Raw genomic sequence first — 26,334 nt, 5'->3', positions numbered from 1 at the left:
ATTCTAGTTTTCACGGTATTAACAACACCACACACACTTTTATCACAAAGATGTTTTATTAACGCTTATATTTCGCTGATTTTCAACTCAGCATCATCAGAGCACAACACACTTGTAAACATGACAGTGAGTGAGTGAAACAATATAATTGTAAAAGACAAAAGATCTAAAGTCCTATTTTTTGGCACCCTCTAATGGGAAAAAACAGCAGCTATCCAGGAGTTTTTCTTAGGATAACCGTCTCCCAAATTTTTGGCAAATTAATGCAACCATATTTGTTAAGGTTGGGAGAATTCTTCAAAGCCATTGCTGACTCAAAAAATAAATTTTTCAGATCTATAACGACTCCTAAATAGCACATTCGTTTTTCTCCATCTAATCCTGTGTGAAGGAGTGTCCAAAGTGTGGTCTGTCAGTCCCGACTTGCCATAGTAATAGTAGCAAATGTATCTTTCATTTTCTTCCAGGCGGATGTTCACTGATCTTCATGTTTGCCCATAATAGGCCAAGTCACAGTCACAAGGCACTTCATACACTCCTGGATGTGCTAAAGGGTGAAGTTTATCCTTAGGTGAGCGGATCAGAGTTGCCAACTTGACATGAGGTTTGAAAGTGGTGTGAAGGCCATGTTTCAACAATACTTTGGCTATCTTTTCTGATATAGGGAATAGAAATGGTCATGTTGTATTCTTGTGTATTGGGGGGGGGCAAAGTAATGGGCCTATGTAATATTTTATCTATTTTGTAGGGATTGTAGCCATTGGCTAAGAACGTATGGCGCAGGTATTGGAGTTCAGTGGTCAGAGCTGTATCATTAGAACAAATGGCTCTGGCTCTGTGTGTAACTGTTTTTAAAATGCCATACTGTTGGACTGGATGATGATGTGATTGTTTATGTAGGTATCTTCCTGTGTGCGTAGGCTTTCTGTAAATAGAAAAAGATAGTGATCCATCTGAAAGGTGGGTGACTGTGTCAAGAAATGGTAAACAGTTATTTGATTCTTTTTCTACTGTGAAGTGAATTTTGGGGTGTTGGCTGTTTAGGTAGGTGACAAAAGCATCCAAAGTGTCTTGTCCATGGGGCTAGATGGCAAACACATCATCTACATAGCGTAACCACACTTGTGGCTTGTATGTAGCTGTGGTAAGTACTTTGTTTAGAAAGTGTTCCATGTAAAAATTTGCTAACGGGGGAGGGGGGGGGAACCCATAGCAGTACCATTAATCTGTCTGTAGAATTTTCCTCCCCATGTAAAGTAACCTGCATTCATGGTAAATTGAAATAATTCAAAAATATCTGGGGGAAATTTAGACTTGATTAAATCAAGAGTGTCTATAAGTGGTACATTGGTAAATAAGGAGGTGACATTGAAACTAACCATTATGTCTGAATCTTTTAGGATTAGATTTTTAACCAGTGTTTTGAAATGGATTGAATTTTTTACAAAAGTAGAGAAGTTGCCAGTAAGGGGGACAAGCGACTTGGCTAAATGCCTGGCCAGTTTATGTGGGACTATCTATGCTATCAACTATGGGGGCATAGGGGAATATTAGTTTTGTGGATTTTTGGTAATCCATAAATACAGGGTAGTTTAATATGAATTGGTTTTATTTTCCTGATGATTTCTTTGGGCCATGATGTCACTTTTTTCAGTAATTTTCGAACTTTTTTCTTTTGAGACATCATAGGGTCTCTATGTATAATTTGATATGTGGAAATGTCACATATGAGATCTTGCATTTTTCTGTTATACTCTTCTTTATTCATGATAACTGTTGCATTTCCTTTATCGGCTTTTGTAATAATAATATTATTACTAAATAGTAAATAGTATTATTATTATTACCGTGTGACTGTGACCATTATGGGCAAATGGGAAGATCAGTGAACATCCGCCTGGAAGAACATGAAAGATACATTCGCTACTATTACTATGGCAAGTCGGGACTGGCAGACCACGCTCTGGACACTCCTTCACAGAAGATTAGATGGAGAAAAACGAATGTGCTATTTAGGAGTCGTTATAGATCTGAAAGATTATTTTTTGAGTCAGCAATGGCTTTGAAGAATTCTCCCAACCTTAACAAATATGGTTGCATTAATTTGCCAAAAATTTGGGAGACGGTTATCCTAAGAAAAACTCCTGGATAGCTGCTGTTTTTTCCCATTAGAGGGCGCCAAAAAATAGGACTTTAGATCTTTTGTCTTTTACAATTATATTGTTTCACTCACTCACTGTCGTGTTTACAAGTGTGTTGTGCTCTGATGATGCCGAGTTGAAAATCAGCGAAATATATAAGCGTTAATAAAACATCTTTGTGATAAAAGTGTGTGTGGTGTTGTTAATACCGTGAAAAATAAGTCATGAATAACCATCAACACCTAAGCTTATCTGTTAGATTGATTCTAGTTGCTACAGAGCTTTCCATAATCATCTAATGCTGTCCAGAGGAAAGTAATTTGGCTCATAGATGTCACATCAACTTCTATTTCATAGATGCAGTGTTTCAACTTTGTGTCTATTCTACAAGTATTTCAATGGTCATTGCTCCACTGAACTGGAAACCACTATTTCTCTACTTTTTGTTTCATCTGTTCAGTATCTCTTTACTGTGCAACTGCAAGCACACTGAAACTGCTTTTCTTCTTCCTCTTTTATTCAATCTACCTCCATGTACTGGAACAGCCTACCACAAGAAGCATTTCCTAACTACAACCTGAACTCTTCAAAAGAAATATCAATAAACTTCTAAGGCCTCACCTGCACCCAAGACATGGCACTAATGTGCTTATAGGTCGATTTACTTGATGTGTATGGAATCAATATAAAAAATAAAAAAATAAAATAAATCTGCCTTATAATTCCACATATTCCCTCTTGACAATAATCTCCTGTTTGACCAAAGCAATACTTAATGATCAATCTCACCAACAAATGGATTGGTTTTACTTCATTCGGAACCATATCCTGTAAGGAGATTACCAAATCCAACATACTAAAACCTAATTCACATTTCTTCCAGTGCATGCTAGCGTTCAGAAACTCAACAAATTCATGCTTATCTTTCTATACCCTGTCTCGTTCTTCTAATTCTAATGTCAGTTTTTTAAGAAGTATCTATTCAATACTTCTTAAAAAACTGACAATAGCATGTGCATAGTTTCTGACAGTATTAACTATCAAATAACAAGATAAGCTATGAATTTAATATACCTGCTGATATTATTAAATATTTATTTATTAGTACTATGTTTAATTTATACAAAGTTGTTTAATTGAATGCTGATATTATTAAATATTTATTTATTAGTACTATGTTTAATTTATACAAAGTTGTTTAATTTTACTTCATAATGCAACCACATAATTTTGTCCACGAATGTGCAGTGCAGCTAGTGTTCCCTTGACATGCGTAAAATATGCCTCTGCCACTAATGTGTTTACACTAGCCATGTAGAAATAAACCACATATAAGATTAAGCATTCAATCTGGAAAAAGAAGGCTGTACAAAAAAGTAAGCACAAGATGAAAGGTAATAATCAGTTATGAGGATTGCAACAGGTCAGGAAGGCAACTCAATTGGTAAAGACAGCAAAAATGTGGAAAGAATATAAATTAGTCCATCAAACCAAGAAAAATCCTAGAGAGTTCTTTTGATATATGGCAAGTGATATGTAGAATGAGTACTCCATAAGTACCTAACCAGAGTATTTCACCCACATTAATGTGACATCATGAGGAGCCTGATGTGGAGGAAGAACTGCCAATGGTCATCAGGAGGTATATAAGGAATTAAGTAAACTTGATGTTAACAAGGCAGTAAGTAGGACTTGACAACATATCATAAATTAAAGATACCAAGAAATTATATACTTGGTTTAATCCTTTATCCAAGTGTAAGCAAACAAGTTTGCACCTGAACTATTTTCAGGTGACACACACACACACACACACACACCACCACTATTCATGGAGTAGTGGTGGTGTGTGTGTGTGTGTGTGTGTGTGTGTGTTGGGGGGGGGGGGTTATAGCAGGCAACATCCATCATCTCATGGCTTCAAATCTCTGACACTCATTTTTTGTAATATTATTATTATGTGACACCTCCAAGGAGTCCAAGGCCTCATTGTGGGAAGGCACTCTGCTCCATACATCTGTCTCTCCTACTACACACAACTACCATCAATGCCATCTAACGCCAGTACTAATTCAATTTTTTATCTGTAAATTGCATGCGTTCTGAAGGCCGATTTGTCTGTACATGGGATAAAAAACCCTGCTACCTCTGTATGAGATCAGCTGACTCACCTTCAAATGAAAAAGTCCATATAAAAATTCCTCTCGTAATGACGAGAATCAAACTTAAGTTTTTTTCTAATTGAAGGGCACAATATTCTCAATCTTCCATCTGTACTATGGAGGCATGAGTTCTACGGTCAAGTTTTGAGAAGGGTGAAAAACTCGTGTTTCCAGGAGAAAAAAAAAATCCTACTTGCCAAATTCCAGAGATTGACCAACTAGAGAGAACTGGTTGAAGAAAGGCTTGGAAAGAGGTTCTTCAAGTTTCCTACTAGGTTTATTCAATTATATAAATGATCAGACAATGTATTAAAATTCATGTGAAAAAATAAAATAAATCATGAGAGAGAGAGAGAACAAAATAGAAAACTCACCAAACTGTTAGAGAAGGATGCTCTTGCAATGTGCTAGTTGGTATTACAGGTAATTTTTTCAACTGAAGTTTTGTTGTTAGATCACTAAAAAAAAAAAAAAAGAGAGAGAGAGAGAGAGAGAGAGAAAAGTTTTAATATAATTTTTAATAAGCTTTAATTTAAGATCCTTAACTTAATCATCCATAATTCAAGATAAGCCTTAATACTTAATAACATAATAGTACAAAGACATTTCTATAATACCTTTATACTATAAACAGTACAACCTTATTTCAGAAAGAAAAATAAGTAAACTTCTTTCAATAAATACAGAATTACTTTAAATATGTTAATAGCCACCGAAATAAGCAGAATTTTGTAGGTTTTGAAAAAATTCAACTTTTTTAAGACAAAATTATCAGAATTATTACCATAAAGCAAGTGACTGATAAATTTTTATAAAATGCAACATTTTATAAAAATTCTTTGCAAAGTATGTGGTTCGAACGCTGCCTGTTTATTGTTGTCATTTGTAGTGATGAACAGTGGCGGCTCGTACATAAGCACTGCAACACTTCAGCACCCCCAAGGAAAAAATGAAAAAATTAAATTTTGTTTGCATTTATAAATAATAACAATGCTTACAACATTATATAAATGCGATACAAGATGTTAAAAGTTACATCTTATGTTTTGACATTGATTGAATAACTAATAATTGGAATTGTTCGATTAACTCTTTAGATTATGAAACAAAAGGCAGTGCGATCTAACGCAATGTCAGAATTATCACGTTAGGCCAATTGCAGCTAGCCTCGCCGATATTCGTTTGTGCTTCTCATTGCACATTACAAGTAATTCCGACACTGCTCATTTGGGCAGTGTATTGTATGCGTGCATGCGTTATTTCTGTGAGATATGAAACTTTTATTATTAGTGTGTGTTCGTGGTGAAAGTGAACTACTGTTTGTAAATATTATTTTATTTTGTTAAATAGCATATAATTATTTATTTATTATAGATACAAGGCTGAATTATGATGAGTGTCACTGTTGTAAATATGAAAAGAGTTATATTTTTCAATTATTGTTACACAAAACAAATGCACTGTGATCTAACGCAGTGTTAGAATTACCGTGACAATTGCAGCTAGACTCGCCGATATTCATTTACGCTTGTCATTGCATGTTACAAGTGATTCCGACACTGCTCATTTGGGCAGTGTATTGTATGCTTGCGTGCGTTATTTCTGTGAGATACAAAACTTTTATTATTGGTAAGTTTTAAAAGAGGTAAACCGTGAGTAGACATATTGGTACACAATAAATAACGGAAAAAACTCACGTAGAAAGATTATTTATTAGTATAATTTTCGCCTTCAGTACATCTTCAGTAATGTACTGAAGATGCCTGTGACACACAGGCGAAAATTATACTAATAAATAATCTTTCTACGTGAGTTTTTTCCATTATTTATTGTGTGTACCGATACTTTTATTATTGGTGTTTGTTCGTGGTGAGGGTGAAATATTTTTAATAAAGCAATTTTTTAATATGTAAATTTATTTATTAATAAATTGGTTACTGATTAGGAAAAAATGATTTTTTTTTATTTTGTATATGCAGCACCCACACTTAAAATTTTCACCGGCTGCCACTGGTGCAGAAAAACAAATTAATTGATTCACTAATTTTTCTAGGTAATATAGATTATCTTTTGCACTGATATCACATTTATTTATTTATGCTTATGGCTACATGAAACTGGTAAGTGAGTGAAGAGTACAATCACAATTTCCAGCAACAAACAATGAAAATCTTAACATATAAAAGTTCATTACATAAAAGGCACAACCAGCTTTCTAAGTCTTTCCTTTCTTTTTTTTTTTTTTTTTTTTTTTTTTTTAAATAAAGCAAAATTAACTTGTCATAATCAAACCAGGGACAATTATCGTCCTACTGTAACAGGTATGACAAGGCTCCATGTTCTCACAACACAAATGTAGCTGTATCCTAGGTCTAATTAGAGAGCAGTTGTGTCTTGTGTGAGAAAACTTGATCTACTAGAGGGGGGGGGGGGGCCCATTTCGCATTATATCATCTTCTAACATGAGGAGGATTATGATACCATGACAAGGATTATGAGAGTGACTACGAGAATAACTTCTTCGTGGTGAGACAGGACTGTGATCTTCTGTTTCCTCCATAACCATTGCGACAACTGATATAACATTTATATTCATGGATAAAAAATAATAATAAATAATGATCATGATTTTTTTTCTGTCTGAAGAAGACACAAAAAATATCATTGCTACCTATATATGAGGTGTGATAATTTAATTCCTGGAATGCACCTGTAAAAACCTACGTTCAGAACTATACATTAGTGGCCACTTGCGCCTTTGCAGTAGTCCCCTTGTGCATTTATACATTGGTTTAGACCGTGTTTCCATTTTTGGAAACAGGCCTCGAACTCTTTTTCCAGAATACTCGAGTTCCTTTATCACATTATGCTGGATATCAACGATGTCAGAAAATCTTCATCCTTTTAGCGCAGCTTTTAATTTTGGAAACAGCCAGAAATCACAGGGAGCTAAGTTGGGTGAATAAGCAGGATGATCTAATTCAGCAATTGATTTTTTGGGCAGAAACTCTCTCACGATGAGCACACTATGGCTTGGAGCACTGTCATAATGGATGATCCACTTGTCAGGCCACAATTCAGGTCTTTTTCTCTGAACAGAATCTTGAAATCTTTTCAGCACCTCTAAATAGCATTGTTGGTTGACCGTGTGTCCCTGTTCAATGAATTCATAGTGGACTATTCCCCTTGTGATCAAAGAAACACACCAGCATGGTCTTGAATTGTGAATGTGACATGCATGCTTTTTTTTTTTTTTTGAATGTGGTGAACTTGGAGTTTTCCACTACATGCTGTACTGTTTTGTTTTTGGATCATATTGGAAGCACCAGGTTTTGTCACCTGTAATTACTCTCTGAAAGGTGCTTATTTACAGAAAGATCAGTCACAACTTGAAGCTGCTGCTGTTTCTGTTCATCCATCAAGATTCGAGGCACAAACTTATCAGAAATCTTTTGCATACCCAATTCTTCAGTTAAAATTACCCTGACTGTTTTTCATTTCATTTGCAATTTATCAGCCATTAATCGCACACATAATCGTCTGTCAGACTGTACCAAATCTCTCACTGTGTTCCCATTTGTGTCTGTCATTTTTGTTTTTGGCTGTTCACTTCTGGGGTCATTGTCATTCACATCTTCTCTCCTACCTTTGAATCTCTTATGCCACTTAAAGACACTTGACTTTTTCGGAGCATCCACACCATATGCTACTTTCAACAGCTACAATGTTTCTGTAGCAGTTTCGCCAATTTACACACACAAAATTTGATGTTGACATGCTGCTCCAAATTCTGATCACATTCTTATGCCTAAGTTTACACACGGATCTCTATTGTTTTTGCAATAGCCGACTAGCAAATGGCTCTATCAGCTCAAGGTTTATGCACGCATTAGTTAAAACAAATCATCACATGGATGACGCTATGCAGGTGTTCTTGGAATTAAATTGTCACACACCTTGTATGCACACCTATTTAACACTAAGAAGCTCGCTGGAGGGGGGCTAGATGGGTGAAGCAAGAAGGTTTTCATATTTCCCGTTATCTGTAGAAGAAAATTTATGGATGGGGTATTATTGAGCTATAAGCCAGCTCTGATCTTGGCAGGAGGATAACAGCAATAGCAGAGTCTCAGTTAAAACTTCATTGGCTACAGCATTGCCATCCATTACCCTCTCTGAGTACCCATTTTAGTTGCCTCATACGACATGCATGGACTATGTGCTATTCTTATCCTGGCCACCACACAGGGTAAGAAGTTTGTCTTCTCCAGCAGTCACATAAACCCCCCCTGCCCCCATACACACACATGCACTAGCCTGGTTGGCTTGGTTAGCATATTCATTTTCCAACCAACAGGCTGTGGGTTTAAATCATTTTGTGTGGGAGTGAACATTTTGTGAATGTCAGGTGGTAGAAGATGAATTCCATCACCCTACTTACTGGAGGCCTGAAGTGACTTGAAAAAAAAAAGTTTAGAGCAGGGTTTTCAAAGCATCTACAACTCAGCCCAAAATTAATATCAGTGTTTTAGTAGTATATTAGTACTATAGACTAAATGCCCTCCACGAGTATGATTCACATAAAAATAAAATACAAAGATGATATGGATTTTCTTCAATGGATATTCATTTTTCCTTTCTCAAAAAACTTCTTCCTCATCCATCAGGTGATGGGTTGAGACCCTTATGAATAAGAAATCTTTGCCATCTGGCACAATCTCTGGCTATTTCACCCATCCCTCTGAAGCTCAATAATTGTGAGCTTTCCTTCAAGTGTGAGGTGTCCAACCATTTTAATTGCTGTTTAATAATGATCTCCATGTTATCTTCGCTACAGTTTACTTTGTGTTTGACTTGACTTGTTCATTTGTTTTGTATTTTGACCAGTAAGTCTTATTTATTATTCTTACACATTTCATTTCAAATGCTCTTACTTTTCTGCATTTTTTTCTGACATGGCTTTTCTTCAATAAATATTCATTATTCCTTCCTCAAAAGACAGACAGAATTAACCCTCTTGTCATCAAGAACAGGTTTACAAGGAGGCTAGCTTTTTGGCCATAACAGGTCAACTGGGAACAATAAATAACAGAAGATGAAATAATATAATAAACTTTACAAGATACATTAGTACAATAAAGATAAACTGCTACAGTCCCATAACTGTTTACAAGTGTGTGACTTATATATTTACTCTAAGTCATTCATATAAACACACACACAAAGGGAGTACCAAAAATAACTGGAATCTGAAGTTGGCACACATGCATTTTCTAGTTATGGATGATGCCACTAGGCATTGTAAGTATGCAATTTTCCACACCAGTCTGACAAGTGGCATCATCCTGTGTGAACTGGTTCATTGTTCTGGCTGTTTTTTTGTTAGTGCTTACAAGCAAGTTTGGTGATTTTGTGATGGCTTACCACAAGAAACAGAGTGTGCATGAAAGTTTGTTTTCTTTTGGATAAAACTGCAGCTGAAACTATTGTTATGCTTTGGCAAACCTTTAAGGATGACACTTCAATTAAAATGAAGGTATACAAGTGGTTTCCCCATTTCAAAAATGGGGACATGTCAGTTGAAGACCCACCACAATCTCGCTGACCTTCAACAAGCAGAAATGATGACATCAAAAAGGTTCACCAAGTAATCAATGAAAATCATTGAAAGACCACTGAGAAAGTTTCTCAAGATACGAATTTGTCATGGAGTAAATGCTAGCAAATTAACAGATTTGCAAATGAAATGTCTGTAATAGTTCTTGACGAAAAACAACATGGTGGCTGTTCTCCTCCCTACTCGACTGATCTCTATCCACGTGACATTTTTTTTTATTCCCACAGATAAAAACCACACAAGGGCAGCGATTTGTTGATATGGATGAAGTGAAAGAAAAGTCGCTGGAGGCCATAAACAGTATTATAGTTGAACAGTTCTAGAACTGCTTCCACCAGTAGAAAAAATGTTGGGACAAGTGCATTGACTCACATGGAAAATACTCTGAAGGAAACTAGAATATGGTATTATAAACTTTAATAAAAATTTTTTTTTAATAATTCCAGTTATTTTTGGATACCCCCCCCCTCATACATATATATATAAAAATGTGATTCCTGCCCATGTAAATTAAATACATCAGTACTAGGTGCAGACTAAGGGTTTGAGTATCCAATCCTGCTCAATAAAACCAAACATGTAATTTTTCAAGCCACTTCAATCCTACCAAAAACAAAGTGAGATCCAAACCACAACTAAGAGGGAAGACATTATCTGCTATACAGATCAGGTTACAAATTTAAGAACAACATGACTGGGGTGGACAAAATACAGTAGTCAGTGATACTTCTTTTGCCAACCATTTACAAGTTTCCTGAAAGCATATTGAATTTCTTTATTTTCTTTCTTTCTTGTTTTTTTTGAAAAATATTACTCCTTAAATTAACGAGAATGAAATTAATAATTAATGAGTGTATTACCTTTCATAAATATTCTCACTAAATCATAAACTGTTGACCTTTATTAGTGCAGCTTTCATTTAAAACAACTATTTTTTTGTTGTTGTTGTTTTGGGGAGGAACATTTTAAAAATTATATACATATATTTTTCATCTGATCTGATCCTGTGGCTTCCTCTCTTTGAGAGGGGTTGCAGCTGATTACTAGGGAGATAATGATGCAAGGTGGTTACCCGTTGCCTTCCTTGCATATTTTTCATGGCATGGAATAATTTTTTTTCTTACTTTCCTTACAGTGACACCAATATTTCCAGAATACAGATTTATGGAACCCTTACTCTGACATAATTTCATAAATTTACTATAATCAATATTCAGTGTATATTCCACCTTTGGGTGAAAAAGACAATTTTGATTTCATGATGATAGGAATCTTTATATGGGCTTTCTCAATTGAAGGTGAATGAGCTAATCTTATATGGAGATGGCATGGTTTTTTCCTGGAAACTCAGATTTTATGTTCCACAAAACAGACAAACCAGAGAAAACACATGATAGCTATGTTGCTGATGGCAGATAGTATAGTTCAGATAGTGCATTGTAGGCAGAGGATCATGTAATTATAAGGTGGCTTCCTCATTATAAGTCCTCAGATTCCATGGAGAATTGAAAATTATTAGTATTATTATTCAGGCCTCCACGGAGTCAAAAGGCTCATCGCAGGAGGCCCATTCGTGCTCTCACCACACTATGAGGCAATGCATTCCACAGTTCAACCATCCTCCATGCAAAAAAAATGCGCACAATTTCCAGGGATGGCCCCTTGTCCTCACTCCTTCCCTCTGTTCCACTAAGTGAAAGAACTCCCCCGTGTCAACCCTGTAACTACCTCTCAACAGTTTAAAAGTTTGAATCATATCACCTCTTCTTCTATCCACCAAACTCTGCAGTCCACATTCCCTCAGCCTGTCTTCATAAATAACATTGTACAGTCCTGAAAACATCTTTGTTATCCACCTCGGCACCCCTTCCACAATAATTATTTAACCTCTTCAAATCCTGGGAACCAAATTTGAGAACAATAGTCCAAGTGTGGTCTGATTGAGGCTTTATACAATTGAATGACAACTCTTATCTCTGCAGGTCAGCATCCTTCTCAGTATTGCAGCAATCCTTTGGGTTACCTTCACCACCTTTGCAATAGGTTCCCTGAATTTCAGGTTTCTATCAATCACCCCCCCCCAGATCCCTTGTATCCCAAACTTCAAGACTACATTTTGCTGCATTAAACTGATACCCTCATTCATTTGCCCATCTTTTCAGTTTATTCAAATCCTCTTGCAGGGCTACCACATCTGCACTATTACTAATAACCAATTTATGTGAAACTTAACTCACTAGAAATAGGTATAAGTACTGCTTAGACCAGATGCACCTATATAAAGTAACCTTTAAAAACGAAATTAATTCTTGACTGGCAAGATTTTCAGCAACAATTCATAAACTTTGCAAAACGATTTTATTTATTTAAAACTTATATCTTACATAGGTTTTACCCAGTGGCATAGCTAGCGCTTTTGCCGCCCCTCTCAATACACACCAAAAATACTACAAAAAGTCAAAACAACGTATATGGAAATAAATTAAAACACTATGTTTATTTTAGTTGATATAAAGGTTAAACAATAGAGGTCCCAGTACGGAGCCCTGTGGGGCCCCACTTGTAACCTTCTGCCTCCTTGATACTGCTCCCCCATACACACTCTCACAGATAATATTGCCCTCATCTGCACAAAGCTGTATTATGGTCCCTCACTAATTTCTCCAAGATCTTAACAACTAATGACGACTTTTATAGCTGGAGAGAAGGTCCTGCAAAAAATCACAAATTTCTACTATTCCCATACCAGATCTTAAGACATTATGATAAGCATATTACTGTTATTTGAAAAACACCAGAAGGCAATTTATGTGAAATTTAACTCACTAGAAATAGGTATAAGTACTGCTTAGACCAGATGCACTTATATAAAGTAACCTTTAAAAACGAAATTAATTCTTGACTGACAAGATTTTCAGCAACAATTCATAAACTTTGCAAAATGATTTTATTTATTTAGAACTTATATCTTACATAGGTTTTACCCAGTGGCGTAGCTAGCGCTTTTGCCGCCCCTCTCAATACACACCAAAAATACTACAAAAAGTCAAAACAACGTACATGGAAATAAATTAAAACACTATGTTTATGTTTAGTTGTAAGTATAGTTGTTAAAAACTAATTATTAATTAAATAATAAAAATTACTAAGTTAACATATATAAAAGAATCATTGAAAAATAAAATTGTGTCTTACGTGAAAAGTACCGCCAGAGGTGGACCCCCCCTCTTCTATGCCACTGGTTTAACCATGAAAATTGAACAATAACTTTTAAAATGTAAGTTTGCACTTACATTTACTGAATGCACTCTACTCTATACAATAAGGGTTTTGGCATCCTTGATACAGACGTGTTGTTGACAAACAGAAAATCATCAAAAAGCTATATTACTGACTAGTTGTACCTTTTATGATGGGATGTCTCTACACAATTGCCACCAGAATGTGATAAACAATAACCCTTACTGGATAGAATTAAGAAGAGACAACAGTATTTCTCATTTAATGCAGATTAAATGAGAAAGATAAGAATATTTAGTTATGATTTTATAAACTGGAACATGTTATCAATCTTTGAGTAAAGCATTACACAGAAATTTATAAAGTTGAAGATCAGAAAATGCCAAACTAAGAAAAGAAATTATTACCAAATCTGATTACAAGAGACTAAGAGGTTATGCTAATTGGAAGAAATTTTGGATGTCCTTTATAAACAGATATTAGAAAATTTAAACTACAGTAATCCATCAATTATTCAACCACAGTGTGAGAGCAATTTGCTGGTAAAATAACTGACCAGCAAATCTCATGTAAACATTCTATTTTATATAAATATCGCTAGCTATTGGAGCACAATTACGTTATGCTATACCATAAGTCAGATGAAACACCAAGTCATTCAAGGATCAATGAATTGGAGGTTTATTGGTTTCATTTATTTTATTGATTTCATTTATTTGTTCACTTCAGACAAAGATGTCAATATCAAAATTAAAATAGTACAACAAATTAATGAGTTGATCATAAAGTTACTGCAATTTCCACATTTTGTAAGATATCCCAGACTTGCAACTTCTTCTCAACTTATATTCTCAATATACCTTCTACAGTTATAGAAGTACAAAATAATCAATCAATAACAAAGAGAATCTGAATTTGAGTAAGTAATTACACAATCATTACTTACTCTATGTAATCTCCATGAGTTGCCTGAAGTACTAGAGCTGCTAAGCAGAAAGCCACCTCACTACTCACCTCTACAGTGCCCTAAGAAATATAAAAATTGGTTTTATCACCAAAAATAAACTAACTCAGTATAAACTAGTACTTATTTAATTAATTTATTTATATAAATTTGAAGATTAAGATAAAACTTGCCTGGTATATAAGGCTTAGGCAGATTGCTAAAACGAGAGAAAAATAATGACTACTTTCTCATTAGAAATATGAATGTAGGCTGTTGAAATATGACAGATGGTTCAAATAGAATCATAGTGTGTTATCATGCCTCCATGTCAGCAGGAACTCATTAAGCAAGAATTGCCTCTATACTACAAACCCCCAAAAATTAAAAATTAGATTTATACTTCTCATCCTATTATCATTACTATTTAAGATTGGTCATATTAATGCAATTTACTAATGTTTACAAATACTTATCAACAAATTAAGATGTGTAATTTCTTATTAAATTGAGAAATTATAAGCTATTATGGATATTGCTGATTAACTAAGTCAGCAGTGGGCAGATCCCAGCTCTCGACTTTTGAGGCAGGTTTGGTTTTTATTGTGTTTATCATAAAAGACAAACATTCATGATACTTTTTTTTTTTTTTTTTTTCCACAGACATATTTAAATTATTTAGAAAATATCTCGTGGCCAGCGAACATCTGAAAAGCATCCTATGCAGCTTTTGGGTTTATGAAACTCGCCACCCCTGGACATTCACAGCTATACATTCAGCCACAAAGCATATTCCCTTTTCCCAAAAGAGACAAAATTTTTCCATATATTCGGGACATCTACAAATGGATCAAAATATATTCTCAAACATTCGAATTACAAAACTGTGTTTGCCACAAGTTAAAAACTGCAAACCTTAAGAAAACAAAACTCTACAATATGTTATTTATAAATGTAACAGATGCAATATACGACCCAGATGTAATAATACTACTGTATTTATATTTGATCCACCATCCATTCTTCAAAATCACGTTTAACTGAATGTCAAACAGGACTGCAATATCTCCATACTTAATCATCAAACCATAAAGAAAAAAAATAATAATAATACAAAACAGAATGCTGGCAATATTAACAAAAATCCTATCTGAAGTATAGTTACATGTCATACATTAAAACATGTAACTATCCGTGGAATCAAATGACTCATTTCAAGAAGTTCATCCAAAATGCCACAATAACTGTCATACTACATCTTAAATTTATAGACAACTCTCTCTCCCTCCCTCCCCTCTCTCTATGTACGTGGGCTGTTCAATAAGTAATAAGACTAATTTTACTGTGGTAAAACCACTCATCACAATACTAATTTCTGTGGAATAAAGAAATGTTGCTGTCTGTATTAACAAAAGAGGTTGATAGATGGCATATACGGGCTGATGTGCCAGAGTGTCACGTGACTAAACGCAAGCTTGTTTCGGCGCGACCAGTCTTCGAAATGAAAGCATCCTTGGAACAGCGTTATGCGATTAAATTTTGTGTGCATTTGCAAAAATCAGCATAGGACACTTTTAACATGATACGCAAAGCTTTCCACGATGAAGCAATGTCGAGGGCAAGTGTTTTTCGCTGGCATAAAACTTTTAAGGAAGGAAGGCAAAATGTGGAAGATCTTGAATGTGAGGGAAGACCTTCAACGTCCATCACAGAGATAATGATCAACACAGCAGCAATTATCATCAAGCACGTCAAAAGGAAGCGTCCATTGCTGAAGAATGGTTTCTTATTGCACCACGATATTGCAAGGCCACATATTGCTGGTTGTGTAGTGGACATTTTGCAGAAGAACAACACAGATATCCTACCACACCCTCCATACAGTCCTGATCTCGCACAGTGCGATTTCTGGCTGTTTCCTCAGCTCAAGAAACCACTAAGAGGCCACCATTTCGAAAGCAACAAAGCATGTGTAAAAGCTGCGGAGGCGGTTTTGAAAGAACTCTCAAATAAACGGACTTTCACATGTGTTTAAGAAGTGGACGCAACGTTGGGACAAATGCATCGTGTCTCACGGTAGTTACTTCGAAAAAGACCATGTAAATGATGACGATTAAAGGTAATCTGTTTTCTGTATAAATATAGTCTTATTACTTATTGAACAGCCTACGTATAAATTTAAGATGTAGTATGACAGTTATTGTGACATTTTGGATGAACTTGCTGAAATGAGTCATTTGATTCTATGGATATGTGCTGCATTAATAATGATACATAGAAGCAAACACATACACACAAAATTAGATTTTGATGAAGTTATGCCAAAGTAATGCAGACTATAGCAAAAATCTATGCAAACTGCACAAATACCAGTGGGATGTGTAGGCAATATCTATGAGATCAATAAAACCCTCGCTTTTTTAAGGCTAAAATATCAGTATTCATGTCCGTTTCTACATCCTTTTACACTCTCTTATTCTACTAGCAGCTACCCAATAACTTAAAAACTGTACTTCTATACCCAATATATCACACCCCCTGCTTTCTGAAAAAAGAAAAGACAAATCTAAACAATTTGTTTTAATCGTTTAGATTTTTTAATGCAAATACCACTCATGAAAGGCTGAAAACTTATATTACATTAGCACCGTGGGTTGGATAGAGAACAAACAAAATTAAGAATACTTATTTCATCTTTAGGTTTGGTGGCTAGGAAGAATCTTGACTATGATGTCCTTTTGAATACATCTTCCATATGTTTGTGCTATGCATTTCTAGAGTTCGTCCAGTTTTACTTATGTAATTTCTCCACAAAATCACCATACAGTATTAACTTCTAGTTTTTAATTCAGTGGATGCAGGTTTTTAAAGAACTTCAAAACATGAAAGTTTGTTTAGACCTAAAAGATATGTGTATTTTCTGACTTCAAAATTTTCTCCATGCTTGAAAATGGTAGGGCAATCAAACCTTTGAAGTAAGGGTTCATTTTGTATGGTTGCAGTTCTTTACAGAATAACAATCTTTTAATTAACTGCACATTTATAATCATTTTTAGTAAAGGAAGATCTAGTTCTTCCAGTGCACTTCACTGTTCCACTTATTTTTTATGTGTCTGTCCAATTTTACACAAATTATGGACTCTACAACTGTGTTATAAATAATTATTTTAATTTCCCAATGTTTCAACCTTCATATTAAGGTCATCATCTGGAGTATATATATATATATACACACACACACACACACACACACACACACACACACACACACACATAAGCTAAATTACATTCAACACAATATGCTGAGGAGACAATGATTTGATCAACGGTTATTCTACTGGCCTGACCTCTAGTGAAAATAAAATAAAATTACAATAAATAAATCAAAGCTATACTCTATTTAAGACAACATCAGAGAAACATTCTTTCACATAGATAGTTTTGTTACAGTAAAAATGATGTCCTAATTTAATATGACAATTGTTATTTAAGTTAAGGGATATTACATCCCATATTGTTTCATAGCTGAATAAGAAACTCAAAGAATTTCATGCCGAATATAGAAAATATATAAAGTTCGGCGAGTCCAAGCGTAATTATTCTAATATAACAAAATCTAATATAAACGATTGTTATATTAGATTTAGGATCCTGGATTATCTATGGTCCTATTTATAATTAACTCTTAGAGAGAAAGATTAAGTGGGTATAATATGCCTTCCATATGCTTGGGATTTTTAGACCATCATTATTGTTAATATTAGGGTGATTGTTAAGAATCTTACATGCCTCCTTAAATTTACATTCATACCATGTTTTGGTGTGATGCGTTTCCAATCAATTCTATGTAAAGTGTTCAGGGCATAATCAGAAAGACCAGCTTGACCATAGTTATTATATTTAATATGTCATTTACTAAATACACTAAAAACAGGGTTTGAAGATTTGCTCCAATGAACAAGCACTTAAAGATGAATTAAAAGTCAGTGGCGCACCCAGAGAGGGGGCCAAGGGGCCCTGGCTCCCCCCAAAAAGAGAAAGGAAATAAACACTAGAAAATTTTCCAAAAATCTTTTCCTAATTAAAATTCTATTTTTTTTTTTTTTTTTTTTTATTTATGTGGATTTCTATACTACTTGTTATGTATTGGCAATCACTGCAGATGCTCAAGTCATTGGTCATGTGCAATGCGTAGTGTCTATTCGTAAATCGTCTACTCAACTCGCCCCCCCCCACCCCAAGATTAAATCTTGAGTGCTTGGGCCCCCGCTCCAAGATTAAATCCTGAGTGCGCCACTGTTAAAAGTTATCAGCAATACCTTCCTAAAAAAATGGTTACAGCCAAAATACTATCAACAAAATTCTGAATTCTCAAAATAAATTATTATTATTATCTGAGACATCCAGGGAGTCAAGGACTCATCGAGGGAGGCTGTAAATTACCCAACCCAGCTATCATATCTTCCCTTAAATTCATTTACACTAGATGCACTCACTACCCCCTAAGGGCAAATAATTTCCCTTGCTCACTGCTCTCTGGGAGAAAAACATAGCTCTTACCCCTTCTTGACTGAGAACAACCTTAACTTTCATGGATGCCCCCCCCCATGTTCTCTCCCCGCCTTCCATATAAAGAAAAATTTCATCATTTGAAATGCTATAACACCCACTCAAAAGTTTATAGACCTCTATTATATCACCCCTCTTTCTTCTGTTAACTAGTCTGCAATCTGTCCTCATAATCTAAATCCCATAATCCAGATATAATCTTTGTAACCATTCTTTGCACCCTTTCCACAGCTTCTTTATCCCCCTTGGAACCTGGGAGACCAAATCTGGGCACAGTAATCCAGGTGTGGTCTTATCAAAGCCTTATAAAGAGGAAAAATTACTTCCTTATCCTTACATGTCAAGGTTCGCTTCAACATAGCAATTATCCTCTGAGTTGTAGTTGCAATTTTTGCTATGTGACCTTTGAACTTTAAATTCTTATCCACCAATACACCAAGATCCCTTATCTCTTCGGTTTCTTGTCTGCTGCTGGAACTCTAATAAATAAAGAATTATTTGTTCTGATTTACTGCAAATTCCTAGTGTGGTCATACACCCATGAAGGATAGGAGCTATTTCTTTCCTTCTTCAATCAGCTAAAATCATCAATCAAATTTAATTATGCTAGATAAGAAATTATATTCTTGTTTTAATCCTTTACCTAAGCAAACAAAGTATGTGTATGAAGTACCTTCATGACTAATCCATTTGTATATAGAGGCTTGTATATTTTGCATCAACTGCTTCAGTATCTCATAATACACTGCACACTTTTGTCATGCAAATTGAGCAACATTATTCCCCTCTCATCTTAATTCTTATAACAAAATAATCAGATAGTAATTTCAGCTGAAAAATAATACATAACATGCTGTTGGATGCAAAAAAAAGATATGTCTAATCACAACAATGAAGCATATGCTGAGCAAAAAGTATTATCTCAGGCAACACATCGCTAAAAGAAGAAACCGACACCTAGATTCTGCTTTTATCAAAAATTGTTATAATGCATAGCTGATTAAAAATATTGTTTTTTGAGAAAGGATCCATGACTGGTCACAGGAGACCACTCCATACTACATCAATCCCCAACCCGGCTTGCTCTGTGTGAGAGAGTTCTCTGGCTGGTCTGCCCGGTTTTCACAGGTTGAAAAACAGGGAGGTTGAAAAATCATGTATCATATTAGCCTGTCTCGTGTCTTTGTATGAGACCTGCTAATTCACTTTCAATTGAAAAGTCCTTAAAATATTCTTCATGTCTTAGAAAGGGGTTGCTAACAATCCCAAACACAGACTTTGCTCTACCAGAATTATTTTACGGGCTAAACAAATTAAGTAAACTGTTAATTATGAGTCATTATTTTAATGTTTTATATTCCAAAATTCTTTACTAATAAAGTTGGCAATGAAATCAATTAGCTTTGTATTTTATAATCATAATTTTCATACTGCATTTCAGAACATGCAGCCTAGAAGTTAACTCCAGCTTCGTTACTGCGTATGAATATCACATATGTATATTAAAATGTTTAAATACGCATTATATGACACATACAGGACCTCCTTATTCATTGGGCGAAATGGGCTATAGCCCTGGAGCACCATTGATCGAAGGGTGCTTAAGAACCGAGTACCTTTTTTCTATTGTATTTTTATAAATACAAATAAACTATTATATTATAAATATTGATGAATTAAATAAAAATGTGCAATGTCGATATATTTTAAAATAATTTTTTTTGCACTGAAATTTATTTAATTAATTATATGTATTATTTAATTATTGTTCAATCCAATGCGATTAAGGTGCCAATTTTTTTTTAGCCCAGGACATGTACAACGCCGAAAAATAACTTTAAGAATGACTAAGATGTTATGATACTCATGTAGCTGTACCTCACGTGCATTTAATTTTTTTTGCGAATTTTTATTTTTGATTTCTCTTCAAATTATTTATTATGTTTCTATCATTATTATTGTATGTGTTGTGGTTTAAATAAAAACGAGGGCAAAATATTTCTGTCTCCCCACACCATAAAAAAAAGTGAAAAAAAAAAAAAAAAAACCTCAGAATCAGGCCTGGTTCTGACAGTTGGCAATCCTAAATACAAATCGCTAATTTGTTTTACTGAGTTTAATCAATTTTTTTTTTCTTAATAATAGTTTATTATCTCTCAAATAATTACATGAATATACTAATATTTAGGTTGCAACTTTATAATATACTAATATTATAAAGTTGCATTGTATATATACTAATATATACAATGCAACTTTTTCTTGCAAAATGGTTCAGTAAGAATTATAATTACTCTTAATATCTTTATCATTTGCAGAATTTCTCATTGACACAAGAGTAAAAAGTGTGTATTATTAATAATAATCATAGTAATACTTTACACTTAACTCACAAGTTAAACAATATTACTTATGTTGCAGTTTACATAATAATAATTTTTTTAATTTAAATATATAATTTTAAGCTTAAATATATAACTGAAGTATTATTATCACATTTTCTGTTTACTACTAGAATTCATTACAGAATGTGAAATGAATAATGTTAGATAAATACTACTACTGGGATGCAACTCAACTACACCCTCGAAGCTTTGTAATTAGCTTATCTGAGGGTGATACTGGTTATATATATATATATTTGTTATTGATTTGGTTGCTGTGTTGGAAATAGGCAGATCTTTGGGAGGTCAAATGAATGATCTGAAAGGTCTGATCAAAGTGAAATTGTCGATATATCCTGTGTTATTGCATCTGTCTTGATGGTTCACATTCTTTTTTATTGTGGGCTTCTTTTTGAACTATTTAGGAGGCCTTTTTCTTCACAGTGGCAGCCTTTCTATGTCTTCTGTGCTTTTAATTTGTATCGGCTTTGAAGTTTGCGACTTCCTTATGAATATCTTGGCATCGCTGGTCCAATAAAATTGGTAATTTTTTTCCATTTTTGCTTTTCTTGTTTGGTACAACAGATTCTGGTTGAATGGTGTTAATTATTCGGATAGGAAGATTGGTGTATTGTCTTGCTGTGCGTTCAAGTCCTTGGCAACTGGTTTTTTCTGCCTGCTGGCTTTTATGAGATTGTCTCTTGCGGACTTGCTCTTAAGACGAATTAAACCAAGGCTCGCCACGACCTGGTGCAGGTCGTGGCGAGCCTTGGTTTTTGCTTTTCCTAGGAATCCGATTTACGGTCTGAATGTCGTTAAGCTGTAGGGGGATATCAATTACATGGCCTAATTTTAAAACCATGTCTCTGAGGTTTTCTGTAGGTGCAGTTTCAGGAAGACCGTTTATGACAAGATCTTTTTTTTATGTTGTTGCTGATTTAAACGTTCGTATTGTAGTTTTAGAGAATTAAGTTCTTGTCAGAGTTCGGATGTCTCTTTCATCAAATTGTGTTGCCTGTCATTTAGTGTGTTAATGCTCATTTTAATGTCTTTTACCATTTGCAACACTTCTATAACTGCTAAATTATTATGTTTTAACAAATCTTCATATTCGCTAGATTTTTTTGTTATTTGTTCGTTCTGTTTCTTAAAGAGTTCTTGCACAAGGTCTACTAAGCAGGCTTTTATGGTCTCTAGACCGTTTCCTATTAGTATATTAGTATATTTAAAGAGTTGAAATTATAGGACTCACCTGCATTTTTTTGTCTGTTCAGTTCGTCGTCTGATTTTGCCTCCGGTATAATCGGCTGCGTCGTAGGTGGCTGCTTTAGGTGCGTTTCTTTGTTCTTCCTACAGAGTACGCACTTCCATTTCTCGCGTGTTACATCGGATTCGTATTTATGTTGCCCGGTTGTTTCTGAAAAGCCGGCACATTTTAAGTGTAGAATCCTACTGCATATCGTACAAGTTATATTATTTCCGTTGGACGATAAATCCTCCAGGCATTTGATACACTTCATGACTCACCTTTCTTCCCTTAGGCAGTCTGGCGTTCTTAAAACGGGTAATATTTAATATAAGTTATACTTAAAATGGTAATATTTAACACTAACGAATCAATTTAAAAATAATTCTCTATTGTAAGCAAAGAAAATGAGTTTCTCCAATTGCCACAACAAACGAGCATAGTTAAAAAAGATTTTTAGACTCGTTTCCATCTTGGAAAACAGATATTTATATGACTATTAAAATCTTAACATAGCTACAGGGTTCGAGATATTTTCTTCTTTAGAAATTAAAGAAATGAAGAACATCGTCTTAAAAAAAATGTGCTCCCATATCATCCTTATATTTATTCATTAATGCAGTTAAAGTGACTAATTTATTACATCGTGAATCATACTTTAAAAACACGTTGCCCTCAGACCGGGCCAAGAGGAACATCTGCATATCATAAACATAAAAATAGTAAATTTATTAAATGAGAAGGGGGAAAATGAAATATTCAAAATCAATCTCATGGTACACTGAATTTTATATAATAATTAATGGATTATGTATTGTCTATTTTATTGCACATTCAAACATCGCCAGCCTATCAACAGAACACCCAGATATACGCAGTGATAATTAAATTCGGTCATCTTTCATATTTTTCCAACTTTAATTCATATGTTTTACACACATTTTTGACGTTGGGAAGGTATATTCGTCCAGTCCCCTCGTAATACACATACCGGTATATACAACTTTGAAGATTTCGGGAATTAGCACAATTTTTAACTTTTCGGTATTTAAAAAACGATGCACAATGGGAGAAAAAAAAAACAACAACAAAAAACAAAGTCAATAACAAACTATGTATTTTCCACCTGTAACAAAACAGGATCTGAAAGAAGCACTCTTACAGCTAAAACCAAAGACCACTCCAGGAATAGACAAAATAAGACTCACAGACCTTTTAACAAACTTTTGCTATCCGGTTTTGAAATTGTAGATTAATAGCTGTGAATCAGTTATAACTGATGATCGGATTATGACAGGTGACTAAGACTTGCTATAATGTGCAACGGCATTTATTAAATATTGGCCGTTCGCTTAGCGTTCCAAAGCATCCATCACTGCTGAAAATAGTTCTTACATACATCAAGATACGGCAGTGACTCTTAGTGATAGTAATTATTATTATCTGAGACCTCCAGGGAGTCAAGGACTCATCGACTGTAAATTACCCAAGCCAGCTCTCATACCTTCCCTTAAATTCATTAATACTAGATGCACTCACTACCCCTAAGGGGAATTAATTCCACTCACTCACTGCTCTCTGGGAGAAAAACCTAGTTCTTACCCCTTTCTTGACTGAGAACAACCTTAACTTCCATGGATGCCCCGGCTCTCTTCCCGCCTTCCTTATAACGAAAATTTTCATCATTTGAAATGCTATAACACACACACATTCAAAATTTATAGATCTCTATCACCCCTCTTTCTCCTGTTAACCAGAGTCTGCAATCTGCCCTCATAATCTAAATCCCATAATCCGAATATAATCTATGTAACTCTTCTTTGCCCTTTCCACAGCTTCTTTATCCCCTTGGAACCGGGGAGACCAAATCTGCGCACAGTAATCCAGGTGGTCTTATAAAGAGGCAAAATTACTTATCCTTACATGTCATGGTTCGCTTCAACATAGCAATTATCCTCTGAGTTGTATTTGCAACTTTTGCTGTGACCTTTGAACTTTATATTCTTATCCAGCAATAACACACCAAGATCCCCTGTCTCTTCAGTTTCTTGTGGCACAACCGTAATGCAGGGAATCACTTCCCCCTCCTATTACGAGAATTATTAGAATCCAAATTCGATCTACTGTAGCATTTTATTTATTTTATTATATATAGTTTTATTCAATAGGTGTTTAGCAAATCTGAAGTGTTAAATCCAGTTAATAATAAAGAACTAAGAACCTTGAAAATTAGCAATCATTTTATTTTAGGAGAAAAGCAGGGCCTGTGCGGTGGCACAGGGCCCCCGCAAAGCGCAAAAAATTGAAAAAATAAAATTAATTTTTTTAAAATTATTATATAAATTAATATTATAATTATTATATTAAAAAATATTATTATATAGAAAAATATATGCATATCATTTTACAACCAACTATTGTTGTAGTAAGCGAAATAAGATCGTAGCGCTAGAGCGGTAGTATTTGAAACTACTCTAAGATATATAACAATATCGTACAACACAGGTGGCGAACCTATGGCACGCCCGAGAATTTTGCTGGCACCTCGACGATTTACATATGGTATCCTTTTATACACTTATAAATTATTCAACCTTTTTTTTTTTTTTTTAATTGTTACAATACGTACAAGTTAAATTTTGTTTTACAGGAGAGAGCAGCTATGAAGCCATGAATTCTATTGGTGTGGTATTACCAAAAGATCACGCGACCCTTTAAAGACAAATGGAACCGACAATTTTTGAGTTGAAATGCTAATTCTCTTCAACCGAATTCCATAGCATCTGTCATAACAACATTCACTATATATTTCTTAGTTTTAAGACATTCACAACGGGGTGTCGTTTATCGTTCCGACAGAACTTCTCATTACCGGGGGGGGGGCCTCTAATCACACAAAGTTTCAACCCTTGGTTGATTTTTATTGCCTTGTTTGCGTTTGAGCTGGAAGGGGAACTCACACAAGCATTATATGGCATGTTTCAATTCGTGGTAGAATTTTGTTTCAAGTAAGCCTTTGTGATCTGTCATAATGACATCGAGAATTTCAAATGCAATCTAACAAATACTTATTTCATGTAATTGAAAAATTAGACAAGCGTTTTAGTTAGATACCGTGTTTCAGGTGCAATATATGGTTTTGCTTGTATCTACACAGCCTAGTTTCTGTGAGAGGGGTACATGTGATTCATTAGTTAGCACCTTTTTATTCCGACTGTCTCTAATTGCACTATTTGTTGAGAAATATATTACACAGACTGCAAAAGCCTCTGTACCTTATTCAGGGATACAATAAAACTTTTTTTTTTTTCCTTGCATCTACAGTATATAATGGCTGTTGGGGAAGGCGTGTTGTTTTTGTGTGGGAGATATATATGCAAAACGTTTTAATGTCTTTTTCGTAAAGTGGTTCAGAGGTGCCAATTATATTCGACGGTAAGCGTTCGCCGACAAGTCGACATCCTTCTGCTGCTTCCCCTGCTCCGCTGACTTCTATGGTGAGTTACAATGCATAAATATTTTTCTCACTACTGTTTTTTTTTTTTTAAACCAACATCATTAAAATCAATTTAATAATACAATAATCAATGTTATACCGAATAATATTATAAAATTTTTGGTGATCAGAATGGGATATGTCAATGAAACTTACCACAAGTTAATTTAATGATGTTGGCCTGAGGAAACTACAATATTGTAGCATTAGTCCTGTGATTGATAACTAATTTAAATGCGTACTTTTATATTTCTCAACAAGCTACGCCGTATACATAAGTGTACTAATACTCTTTATGATTATTCCATTATTAATTATTAATACTTATTTATTAAAATAAATAGCCAAAAGGCTTCACATCGGCGATACAAAATTATATAAATTAAGTGGATATTAAATCCAACTTTAATATCCACTTTATTAAATATGAACTTTAAAAAAATGGGAACGGTATTTATGAGTAAGATTGTTGGGACTGGGCCCTCTAATACAATAAAAAAAAAAAAAAACTAGCGATGGCTATATTATCAATTTTC

At 34.5% G+C, this 26,334-nt stretch overlaps 1 protein-coding gene across 4 annotated transcripts in view; it reads right to left on the bottom strand.

Annotated features, from left to right (window-relative positions):
• LOC150106534 (uncharacterized) overlaps positions 1–26,334 on the bottom strand; it is a 355,589-nt gene that overhangs the window by 134,670 nt on the left and 194,585 nt on the right. For all 4 annotated transcript variants that reach the window (XM_090393178.1, XM_090393180.1, XM_090393177.1 and 1 more), the window contains exons 6-7: positions 14,107–14,186; positions 4,678–4,761 (exon numbers count right to left, since the gene is read on the bottom strand). In XM_090393178.1, the coding sequence (XP_090249304.1) occupies positions 4,678–4,761; positions 14,107–14,186 (164 nt within the window). The remainder of the gene's footprint in view (positions 1–4,677; positions 4,762–14,106; positions 14,187–26,334) is intronic.

The sequence above is a fragment of the Typopeltis vanoorti genome, chromosome 5 (assembly GCF_054136105.1).
Source record: "Typopeltis vanoorti isolate ZY-2024b chromosome 5, IOZ_Tvanoo_1.0, whole genome shotgun sequence".
Lineage (NCBI taxonomy): Eukaryota > Metazoa > Arthropoda > Arachnida > Uropygi > Thelyphonidae > Typopeltis > Typopeltis vanoorti.
The sequence above is the reverse complement of the archived record's forward strand: the minus strand, read 5'-3'. Positions and strand labels throughout refer to the sequence as shown.